General features: G+C 36.9%; 1 protein-coding gene across 1 annotated transcript in view; it reads left to right on the forward strand.

The window, feature by feature from the left end:
* Positions 1 to 1,176: 1,176 nt before the first annotated feature.
* The window catches only part of GABRR3 (gamma-aminobutyric acid type A receptor subunit rho3), a 47,823-nt gene continuing 36,026 nt past the window's right edge, over positions 1,177 to 12,973 (forward strand). Inside the window, exons 1-2 of the mRNA XM_063075832.1 lie at positions 1,177 to 1,301; positions 11,661 to 11,773. Coding sequence (XP_062931902.1) covers positions 1,177 to 1,301; positions 11,661 to 11,773 — 238 coding nt within the window. The remainder of the gene's footprint in view (positions 1,302 to 11,660; positions 11,774 to 12,973) is intronic.

Raw genomic sequence — 12,973 nt, forward strand, 5'->3', positions numbered from 1 at the left:
CCGAATATAAACATAAACACTAAATAGAGGATATGGAGAAAAGCAGGATTCCTTACCTAACTCTGTGTATTTGCAATATTTTATATTAAAAATATATTTTAAAGAGGAAAGACATGCCTAAGAAACATAGGAGGAGTTCTTAACACATGGGCTAAGGGAAGACATAATCCAAGTCAAAGGATGTTAACGTGATAAAGCAATAACACAGGACAAAAGGTGTCAAGGACTCAAATCAATTTGAGGACATTTGAAAATTTCCTTCATAGCACTATATTTCTGGAAGGAAAAAGTCTTAGTAAACAGGTGGGCTGTTGTATTCCTCTCCATGTGATATTCCTGTTGGAGAAATTTAATTTCACCAAAACATCCATTCATTGGTACTTTGCATACATAGAGGGACTATTTCCAGGGAATAGTTCTACTCCACATGCAAAGCACTTTGACGAGAGTGTGTGGCCATAACTTAACAGTAACAGTGTGTGCTTTGCACACTGACCAGGACTAATTTCTTTTATTTACCAGGTTGCTTACTATATTGAACCTTAAACTGAACCACTTTTGTTATCAATAGAATAAACCATCATCTCAAAATATGATTCTGTACTGACAAAAATAATTTAATTTTTTGTTTGTGCTATGGTAGTTTGTATGCATTTGGGGAAGAAAAGATTCCTTCTGGATTAAGAGAAACCATGGGATAAAGGAAAAGGTCTTCAAATGTGTAATTAAGATTAAATTAATCATCTTTTTTCTCATTAAGCATATTATTTTGCAGTCATTAAATATATTTAAATGATATTGCATTGGATTAAGAGGATTAATGCCTAACCTCACTTCTTTGTCTGCCTAGGACTGCAGCTGAGAGTTTACTGAGCAGGAGATCAAGCATCTCACTAAGAACCTTCCCTGGAAAGAGGGACTGAAGGATGTAAACTGCAAATTAAAAAATCTGCTTTGTTTTCTTTAAATTGCCGATGATCCAGACAGATATTTGCCTGTAAATGATGTGAATCTATTTAATCTACTAAAACAAAAGATAGCACCGGAGGCAATGTCTCTCTTTTTTCCTTAATACCTTTTGCCTGGCATGCCACTTATTTTTTAAAAGACACATGAAGAAGAAATCTTGATAACAGTATCAGGTGCACCCACCTGCATTCCTTTGTCTTGGAAGAGATGGTCCTGGCTTTCCAGTTGGTCTCCTTCACCTACGTCTGGATCACATTGATGCCAAGTGCTTTTGCTGCTTCTGACATCAAGAAGTTCCACCAGCGGTGCTCCTCACCACGGAAACAATCCCGGTAAGATACCACAGTATCGTCCATGAAATTATTGCCCGGTTTCTCTCACCAACTGCCCCAGACTTACCAGAAAGGTAAAAAACATTTTTTTTTTTCGTGACCGGCACTCAGCCAGTGAGTGCACTGGTCAGTCCTATATAGGATCCGAACCCGCGGCGGGAGCGTTGCCGCGCTCCCAGCGCAGCACTCTACCAAGTGCGCCACGGGCTCGGCCCTAAAAAACATATTTTTAATGGTGACAGATCTTTGTGGCAGTGTCTGTTTCACTCATCAAAATAGATCACCTCTGGTTGACAACTGAAAGAGCAGAATCTTGAATCTCTGGGGACATTTGTTTGCTTATTTATGCTTATTTTTGGAGAAAACAGTTAAAGTGTTCATGTAGGGATCCTCTGTCAGGAAATGTATTTCTTCCATGAGTAATACATTTTTAACTCATAAATTATACACTTGCTTAATGTTTCTTTAAAATTTTTTAGTAGAAATTAGTCTAAGACCAAATTATTTTAATGTCAAGTACTTGTAGGGTATGTAGTTTCATATATTGATGAGATAGAATTGAAAGACATTAAAGCCATTTATTGTCTTTGAAAAATAGTTTCCATACATTGAAAATATTGTCCCAAAATATCAATACATCATCATTCTTATCTTCTCATCAATAACTAAGAGAGTGTTTGGACATGCTACTAAGGGAGAGAGCTGGTAGAGTGACCAGTTCATCCCAATTCGCCTGGGATGTGATAGGTTTTAGCAATGAAAAAGTGCCAGGAATCCCCTCAGCCCCAGGCAAACTGCAATGATTGGTCGCTCCACTATCCATATATCTCTAATAACCAAAGTATGTCTTTGGGAAGGCTTCCCTTTTCACCAAGCACACTATTTTCAAAAAGACCCAGAAGGAGAAACTGAGGGATGAAGATGAGTAATATCATCCAGTCAACCCTGGCAGTCAGGGGGGTGACAGATGTTTCAGCCAGATCGCCCTTACATCTTGAATATTTATTAAGCAGCCACCATAAGATCAGGAGAGAGAATATAAAATTTTAATAAATACCTTCTGTAGCCTCAGGTTTAATGACAAAAAACAAAAGAGGTTTTTTGGGGGGTGTGGGAGGGGTGACCAGATTCCTGCTCTGCAATTAAATATCAAGGGCCCCCTCACACAATTCCCTTTATGCTTCTCCTCCCAGATCCAAGACCTGAGATGATATAAAGCCTCTTGTTTAGTTTAACCACTTTCTGATCTTCTTCAAGACAGTTAGACAAGAAAACATTTGAGAAATATAGCCTTATACCACCAGACTATATATTTTTTCAAGTTGATACCATTCTTGTAGTATATTTTACCTAATTTTAAAATAGATGAAGACTGCTTAAAATATCATCTAGCATTCAAACAGTAGGAGATTCGTCCAGTCTGTTTGGTGGATATTCAGAAGAGAAGAGATTGTCACAGGAGCTGATCCATCACACCAGCCCAGAGGCAGAGTTGCTGCAGAAAAAATCTACCATGTGTGTTTTTTAGATGTCATTTAAGGAGCAAGAGAAGAGCATTGATTCTTTGGGGTGGAGTGGAAATTTTTTTTCTTATGTTAAATGCCTCATTTCCAAAGGAAGAGAAGAACATGCGACTACATAAACCAGATTTCCCCCAGAGGGAACCCCCGGGTTTCTGCTATATGGGGCCACGCATGTTTGTTTTCACTTCTCTATATCCTAAGTGAGGTGCCCTTTGAGCCACAAATTAAAATATGATTTATGAAAATTTATATCTGCTTCTTTAGTTCTTCAAGGAGAAATCCTCTAGGGCACTGGGAATTGAACAGGCCATCATACTGATTCAGTAGCAGCCACTTAGAATGAAACCCAGGCAATTTTTCTGAGTAGAGTAATTTCAGCCAGCCAGTTTCTAAGCTGACAACTCAGCACTGTCTCATGTAGATTTTAAGGAATTTGACAAAAATACATAAACGAATCTATAGGATGGTTTCTAGAGTAGGGAGCCCAGGATTCCTCATACCTTAGAATGTGAATAAATACTATGAGGTTCTTTGCCCCACACCCAACTTGATTATCATAACTAAATAGGTAATGAATTAATAATTCACTCTTTCCTAATTCAAGAGAACTAATAGAATGATCATGAAAGGATGACATGGTCTTTCTTTGAAAATTATGAAGTGAATTTCTGTACATTACTTTGTATTTACACACATTATTTTGAGTCAGTTTTCACACAACCAGGCCCTTAGATGCTTTGTTATTAACTATTTCTCTTCAGAATATAACCTCACTTTTTATCCAAAGATTACCTTATTTTAGTCCAAAGATGTTTTAAATCTTTTATTCAAGATTTTCCTTTGTTTCTTAAAAATAACAAGGGGAGGAGTGTGAATAAAGTAAGTTATGGCAAGTAAAAATGTCTGCTTCGTGTCTGCCTAGGGAAGAAACTTGGCTTCCTAGGAATGCAAAAAGACTTAGGCATATAAACTCACTGAATATTTATTCATTCTTTCCACAGTTGTACTGAGTGACCTTAATATGCAAGTGCTGGTTTGGGGTCTAAGGATACGTGAGGAAGAGCACACTGACTCTGGCCTTAAGAATAATCAGCAGAGTGCTGGAGTCAGCTCAAACTGATTTGCAAAAGTCAATTGTTAAATATTCAGAAAATTTATTAGCTGGCTGTTTAAAACAAACATTACGAAAAATTAAATTATGTAAATGTAGAATTAAATACATTATTTTTTTGACAAGGTAATAAATACTTAAAACTCACCACTTCCTATTATTTTTTTACTTCATTTTACCATTATCTGTTCCTCTTGAGGCTATTTATTTCTATTGTATCTGTATGGTAGAAATACTATACTATTCCATACCATACCATAGCACACTACACCACACTATACTATGTGGGTTACATGCATCTCTGTCATGTTGGTAGCTTGAAATTGGCCATGATGAGAGTATTAACACCATGGAAATCAGCAAACACTACAAATCAGGGCTTTGCTTTCCTTGATAGCTGCATGTTAAACATTTACCAGCACATCCCTGAACCTAATGTAAAAGCCAGGAGTGTCCTAGGATTTGTAAATTCAAGTGCTGCTGCAAGTAAGACAGAGGATGGCGCAGACTCCACCTGCACGAGGTGTGTGTGTGTGTGTGTGTGTGTGTGTGTGTGTGTGTGTGTGTGTGTGTGTGTGTGTGTGTGTGTGTGTGTGTGCATGCTCCTCTTGGGTGAAGTGGCTGGTCAGGTCCAGCCTTCCCTAAGACAACTCCTAAGAGAACTTGAGCCCAGTGATGCCAGATTTTCTGATTTTTCAAAAGAAGCAGGAAATCCCAGTTTTCATGTGAAATTTTCCAATTTAATACACCATGTGGTTTATCCAAAAAATATCTGTAGACCAGCTCCTAATCTGGTCCAATTTCATGCTCATTTCAAAGATGGGGATACTGAAGGTTCATCACTGAGTTCATAATCTGACAGAGACCCAAGGGAGACACAGGAACTGTCGTGTCTCAAGTGGAGCATTCTTTCTGGCTGGTTCTTCCATGAAAATGCTCATTTGCATAGGTTTTTCCTTAACAAGAGACAAGCTGTTGACTAAAATCAGGTATGTATTCCCAGAGATCAGGAGTTCAGGAGCAGTTCAGTCAAAGCCACAAGGTTCACTTAGTCTAATGCACCATGTCCTCTCTAAGACATCTAAAAAGCATCAGGGACCTGGAAATAAACATTGGATCCAGAATTATGAATGTATTCTTAGTGATAATCAAAAACTGGACCAATTGGGGCTGACCCGTGGCTCACTCGGGAGAGTGTGGTGCTGATAACGCCAAGGCCACGGGTTCAGATCCCATATAGGGATGGCTGGTTAGCTCACTGGGTGAGCATGTTGCTGACAACACCAAGTCAAGGGTTAAGACATCTTAAAAGATGACATCTTAAAAGATATCTTACCAGTCATCTTTAAAAAAAAAAAAAAAAAAAAACTGGACCAATTGATTTTCCCACTACTTTACTTTATTCCCTGGATTTGCATCTGTGTAGTGTAAAAGAACATTTTTGCTTCATTTTGTATTTTTCTAAAGAAAAACAATAAATGTAAAAAAAGTTTTTTTTTTAATTTTGCCTTCATTATTTGGGACTGTACGCTGGGCTTCAGTGTGCAATGATTCATAACAGAGCATGAATGAGAAAAACATTCATGTTAGCAACAGGGCGTGCTTCTAGAATGACAAGGATAAGTCAAAGAGCTGTGACCAGATCCTTACTTGGAAAAGATTCTAGATGGCAAGTCCAATTTGGCCTAGGTAATTTACACAGCATGTATTACACAAAAATACCATAGCAAATATAGATTTTTAATAGAAAAAAAACCAAGAATCTCAATTATGCTTTCTTCCAAGTTCACTTCTAATCTTTACTCATATGTCTATATGACTTTTTCATGTTTAAAATTATAGCATAGAGGCTAGTTTTGTATTTTCTTAACTTAAGCGTTTTCCACATTGCTTTATAGAATTCAAAATGATATTTTTAATTGCTTCATATTTTTAATTTGAATTAGAGGGCAAGAATTAGCTTCTTTGTTGTTAAACATTTATTTCAACTTTGCACTATTATAAATAATAGCAATAAATATTTTCACATATGTAATTTTTTTCTTTTACAATAAAAATTATAACTTTCCTGAAACTGAGTAACTGAGTCAAAGCATATGAAATACCTTTGTACCTCTTGAGATTAATTTCTAAAGGGGTTTACCAATATTTGTACTCCCACCTGCAAAGTATAAATGTTCCATTTCATCATATTCTTATCAGCATGGGGCAATATGTTGTTTTTTTGTCTTTTGCTCATTTAATAGGTATAATATGGTAGTTATGGTTTTAATTCATATCTCACTTTTAACCCTCTCAATTAAATATTTTTAAATCCACTTGTTAATTACATCCACCCTTGGGTAAATAGTCCATTCATGTCAGGCCTAGCTGTTTTTAAATTCTGGTCCTAGTTAACTAATCAAATATAAGGAGACTTTAAAAAGCTTGTGGGAAAATGGAATTAAAGGTAAAAATAAGAACATAAACTTTGTTTCTCTACATAAGCTCCATCAAGTTCAAGATATTTTCATAAATGAAGATAGCAACCACTTAGTCCATAAGAAATGAGGGACCTGGGAATTTAACCACGTCAAAGCAGTCTTTTTTACATTAGTAACAGAAGAAAAATGGGTGCCCTTTAAAACTTTTTAAGATTAGAAAACAAAAAGAAGTCAGAAGGAGCCAAATCAGGACTATATGGTGGATGCCTAATGATTTTCCATCAAAATTCTCCCAAAATTGCCCTTGTTTGATGAGAGGAATGAGCAGGAGCATTGTTGTGGTGGTGAAGGACTCTGTGGTGAAGCTTTCCATGGTGTTTTTCTGGTAAGGCTCTGCTAACTTTCTCCAAACACCCTCATCATAGGCATATGTTATTCTTTGGCCCTCCAAAAAGTCAAAAAGCAAAATGCCTTGAGCATCCCAAAAAATCTTTGTCATGACTTTTTCTCTTGACAGTCTGCTTTTGCTTTGAGTGGACCACTTCCACCTCTAGGAAGCCATGGCTTTGATCTTGCTTCCTCTTCAGAATCATACTGTTAAAGTCATGCTGCAGTCCCTCCAAGAAAATTCTTTGTGATCTTGATCCCACTTGTTTAAAATTTCCATTGAGAGCTCTGCTGTTGTCTGCAGCTGATCTGGGTACAACAGTTTTTACACCCATCAAGTGAAAGTTTGCTCAATTTTAATTTTTCAGTCAGAAGTGTGTAAGCTGAGCCAGTTGAGATGTCTATGGTGTCAGCAGTTATTTCTGCTGTTAATTTTGGGCCCTCTTCAATTAGGGCACAAACAAGATTGAATTTTTCCCTTGTAAACTCATGTGGATTGTCTGACACTGTGGACTTCATCTTCAACACCATCTTGCCCCTTCTTAAAATGAGTTATCCAATTGTAAACTGCCCATGACCTTTGGGCGTTTTCACCATAAACTTGTCATGAAGCATCAATGATTTCATTATTCTTCCACCCAAGTTTCACCATAAATTTGATGTTTGTTCTTGCTTCAATTTTAGCAGAATTTATGTTGCTCTGATAAAGGCTCACTTCAAACTGATGTTTTATCCTTCCTAATGTCTCAAACTAGATCCTGTTCTGATATACAAGTTAGTATAAGTTTATTTTGGTGAAAAAAATTTCAAAATCCATTAATAGTGTTTTCATAATACACATTTTTATGTACTTTACAAAGATCCCTGGTATACAGACCTCCAAGCCTTCAGGGAAGAAGTTTTGAAAAGCAGCCAACTAAGTGTTTGTGACTTAATTAAAATGAGTTTCTGTCATTCTGCTTATAAAACTCCAGTGTAACAAAATGAGTTAGGTGTATTTGCTTTTCTTCAACTAGTTCTAGTACTTTTTAACTCTTTGCCTAATATGTCCTTCTTGAAGACTTTCTTAGTCCCCTCTGAGATGACTCAAAATCCAGCCTCTTTTTCCCCCCAGGCCCCTGCATCCTTAATCACAAAATAATAGTAGAGTTTCTGACAATGTAGAGTTTCTGACAATGAAAAGAAGGAGGTTCATAGAAATATGTTTCTTCTATATGATCCAGAAAGAATAAGATCCTAACTCAAAGAGAAAAACCATAACTATTACCAAGGCTTATGATGCTTACTGTTTATTAAACAATGTTCACAATACTTTGTAAGGAAAGACAAAGATTAAGAATGTTGCTTGATCCCATCAGGACTCAGATTTCTAGAAGATCTTCTCTTCAAACAGAAGTTATCCAAAATCTTTCTCTCAGTAACTACTAAAAATGAAATCATTTTTTCTAGAATGGGGGACAGTGCAGAAGACACAAAGTGGTTTAAAAGGATACATAGTGGAATAAACCTAGAAAGCTCTGAGCTAAATCTGATGCTGCATCACATAGTAACCCCTTTTATTGAGCATATTTGACTCTGTCTCCTTTGTTTTATTTCAGTCTTCATTTTATTAACCTTTCTATGCATATCTTTTTATTGTTATTTTATAAGCCAGGGGCCTTTAAACCAGGGCACCTATACCCTGAGGTATAATATACCTCAAGCTATACATGCAAGATACCTGAGGAGCAGGTGGACATGGATAGTTTTTCAAAAATCAGTTTCTGGATATTTAACTTCCTTATGGCCTCTTTCCTAAAATTGATCCACCTGAAAACTCGCCTGCAGTCTCCTTTAGTCACCTCCTTTCATGATTGCTCTGTCCCACGTGAAAAATAAAGGCATTCCTCTCCCTCTTCCTGAATCTTACTGTGTGCATTGCCCCAGTGTATAACAACATCCTAGGTACAAAGAGGAGACTGTAACTATTGTTGTTGAGGTAGGATGACTCTGGACTAAATAACACATCCTTTTCCAAACTTGGTGATTCCTATTTTCTGCTTTCAACAAAACTGAAGGAAGAACCTAATTAATTTGTCAGGTTATAAATCATTAAAAATAATTATTGGTGATGATCACACAATGTGAATTTTTTAAAATAAGTAAAAAGAAATTTAAATAATTAAGTTACTTTGTTAAAACAATAGTGAAACAAAATCTCTTTAAATTCCATGTACTTACACATATATGAACCAATTTTTTCAACATTTTCATCTATAAAAACAAAAAATAGGAACAGAATTTGTGCTAAACCTGGTTTTATTCTAGCAATAAGTAATACCCATTTACTGATACATAAATAATTAGGAAAAAGGTACCATCACTTTATCAAGAAATGTATTTCCAATAAAATTCTATTTTTAATTTTAGCGAGCATCAGTGTTTATATTAGTTATGTTTTGCTCCATTTGTAATGGTCATAGAAAACTAAAAAAGTTAATTTCAGTGTATACACATGCTTTTCTTGCAAAGATGTGCGATGGGGCAATAAAATTCTATGGAAGAAATAAAATGGAAATACAAGCTCAAAGAAAACAAGGAATGAAATAAAATTTCTGATATTTAAAAAAGACCTTGTTCGTGTATTTTTAAATACATGAGGTAGGTATTTAGATTCATTGGATACATTTAAAGAAGCAATATAGGGTTTTTAAAAATCACCAATACTTAAGTAATTTAAAAATTTATGATGGAAAATTGTAGAGATCTATTTAAATAAGTGTGAGGAAGTTCAGAGATTTTCCCCCTTTTTTTTTTTTTTTTTTTTGGTGGCTGGCTGGCAAGGGAATCTAAACCCTTCACCTTGGTGTTGTGACACTGTGCTCTAACCAACTGAGCTAACCAGCCAGCCCTCAAAATTTTTTTACAGGGTATAAAAGCAACAAATCCTTTTGGGGAAGTAGATGAGGTATAAAAAAGGCAAAAATAGATAAATATGGAACATCTCCTGTACATCAGAAGAGCCCTCAGGTATGAACAGGTGCATGTGCTTCCAACTACTGCCAAGAAAGCATTTCATAGCAGGCTGTGTTCAGTGTTCCTGGGATTTCTAATTAAGATTTCTCCTTTCTAATCTCATGGAGGGATATGCTCCTGAAAAGACACAGTAGTGATATGCCATTTAGTTGTTTTTTTTAAAAAAAAATATTACCAAAGGAGTTCCACCCAAAGTTACATTTCCATTTTCCTTAAAATAGTAACAAGTAGCTAGTTTTTATTAAATGTCTTCTACTCTCTAGGCCAGTTTTTCTCCTGAGAAATTGGTATACATGCAAGTTCTCATACCCCAAACCTATTGAATCAGAAACTCTAGGCATTAGGCCCAGGAAACCAGATATTTAGATGCATGCCAAAGAAGATAATATTTACAAAACATCTGGCAAGGTGCCTTGAATGTAGTAGGCATTTAATAAAAGCTAGCTGCTATTATCTTTGAATACATAGTTCATTATAGCTCCTCGGAATAATTTTTCCAGTTAATTCTAGCTCCATGGAAGAAATAGCTCTATATGTTCAATTATTCATAGGATATAAGGGCTTAACATGTTTAAAATCAAACTCATTGCCTTCTACTCCAGTTGTGATCTCCCAACTTCCCCATTTCTTTGAAGGGCAAAAATGCTTGTGTATATATATAAGCTCTGAGGGTGTCAACCAGAAACTGTCCTATTGAAAGACCCCACTGGGTGATCTCAGGTGCCCACAGCCTGCACATATGTCTTTCACCAGTTGCTTCAGGATCTGAAATTTTCCCCATCAAAGTCATTTTATTGAAGCAAGAAATTGCATGCACAAGTCTTATGTTAAAATTCACATCAGTTTCTGGAGAAGACATTTATTAACATGAAAGCATATCAGGTATTCAGAGTGACTAGAATTCACCTAGAAGACTCCTCAGGGTCTGTGTTATTGCTGCTGCTAACCATAATAGTGAGGATGACAGGCACATTTTTCAGGAAAGCGGAGCTGGGCAAGGACCCCAGCATGAGAAGTCTGCTGCATGTTACTCCCAAAGGAGCTGTGCTCACAGGGACACTCTGCCTTCTCACCTACAATATCACCGGGAAGTTGGTATCACAGGGCAGAAAGTGAGTCAGGGAGGTGCAGCAACTTGCCCAAGTTCACAGACCCAGGGAGAGACAGGGCTTTATTCCCACATCAGGACACATACAGCAGAGAGGCCACTCCCCGCTTTGCATTTGCCCTGCAGAACTGTGGGTGAAAACAAACTTCACCTGCTTCACAATCTGACCTGGCATCAGGTCCAAACATTGCCATCCCTTAGGTTCTAGAACCTCAGACAAGGATTCTGCCTCCAATCTCAGCCTGTTCCCATATTTTCTGCTCATTTTGTCTTTGCAAAACACTATTTTCATCAGTTTACAACTCGGCAGTGTTTTTATTTTTCGACTGTCAGTTCAAAGATTGTTTAACCTCAGTGGCCCCAAGCATCACTGCATTTTAAATGCAGATTCCTAGGCCCTGCCTCCTTGGCAGATTTAGCTGATCTGGGCCGGGGGTCCATGAATCTGAACTTTTATCACCTCCATCCAGTTAATCGGGATACACCAAGTCTAAACTCTGTATTCTGAGAAACACTGCCAGTTCATACATGAAATCCAAATTCAGTTTGTCATTTAAGGTGCTCCAAAATTTGGTTTACCTAACCTGCTCCACTCTTTTATAATAAAGAGCAATTGTTTGTAGATCTTTGGCTTAATATGAACTAAAAAAATGAGCTCTTATGTACATATTTTAGAACATGCTATGTTAAGCACAGATGGCTAACTTAAATCAAAACATCCAGAAGCATATGTATCTCAAAAGCTGTTTGTTTGTTTGTTTGTTTTCTTCCCTCCCCGCTTTGGATGGACAGCAAACAAGAACCTAGAATGAGGAAAGGTGATAGTACCAAAGTGTGTCCCCTGAAATATGAGCAACTTCTCCATATAGAAGACCACGATTTTGCAATGAGACCTGGATTTGGAGGTGAGTGTTATCCTTACAAAACTCATGTCAAAACCCATTGTACTGTCAATATGGAGGTGAAAATTTGAAGCAGTTTAGACCAAAACACAAGTAAAGACCACCAGTTTAAAAAAAAAATTTACAATTATCTTGTCTTGAATGAGAGCAATTGATTAATTATCCACTTTAACAAAAAAAACCCTCATTTTTCTACTATACACACTATTGTAAATAGTATGTGTTCGATAAATGGTAAATGGATATATCCTGCCTATATATCAATTTACTGTTTTAACTAAAGCCTATAAGATGTGTTACATGTTATCCATAAAATCTTGAATGTTCTTCTGAGCTGGAATATCTGGCTTTCGTGGAAGAACTAGCATGTCACATATCATAGCTCCCTATGAACCAACTCTGATGAGTTATTTTTAAAATTTTTATCACTTCTAGCGATTAAAATTGATCAAAATGTTGCAGTACCAGGCACTGTGCTAAGCCCTTTAATTCACTATCTCATTCCACCCTCACTGTGACTCTATGAAATAGGCACTATCCTGATACTTAAATTCCAATGTGGAAACTGGGATTTAGAGAGGTTAGGAGATTTTCCCAAGACCATAAAAGCAGTTAAGTGGTGGAACCATGATGCAGAGGACGGAAGAAGTCTGCAGTAGAGGTGCACACTTGGATCAAAGCCTTTTTTCCTCTCAGATGGTTTAACGTGCATATAGGTGAATCACTGAGGGTACCAAGTTTTCCAAAATGCACGGGGTGTGAAGAAATCAACCAGTTAAAGTGAACTCTCGGCTTACTGCTAAATCCACTCTGACTCTTCTTTCATTGACCCAAAGTCTTCCACTGCCACAGTTCCTAAACTGACAACTTTTCAGAATCCCAGAGATGTGCAGATGAGGGAAGTGTGGATGAAGGGCAGAAGCAGGATCCTCTGGCAGTAGAATAGGTACAGCTTTTTAATAACTAACCAATACCTCAAGTATTCAGGGTGGGGTGGGGGGAACATAGTGCTCTTGCCTTATTGTGATTATGACCAAAGCAAGCTTGCAGATAACAGAGAGAACTCATTTGCTCACAGATAACATAAAAAAGTATGTCAGGTAGTTATATTGAGGGTTGTGGGGTTTTTTGTTGTTTTGTGTTTTTTTAATTTCTTGGAACCCACTGGGTTGCAATTCTAAGGGTGTGACCTTGATTTCATTA

This window comes from Cynocephalus volans, chromosome 1 (genome assembly GCF_027409185.1).
Source record: "Cynocephalus volans isolate mCynVol1 chromosome 1, mCynVol1.pri, whole genome shotgun sequence".
NCBI lineage: Eukaryota > Metazoa > Chordata > Mammalia > Dermoptera > Cynocephalidae > Cynocephalus > Cynocephalus volans.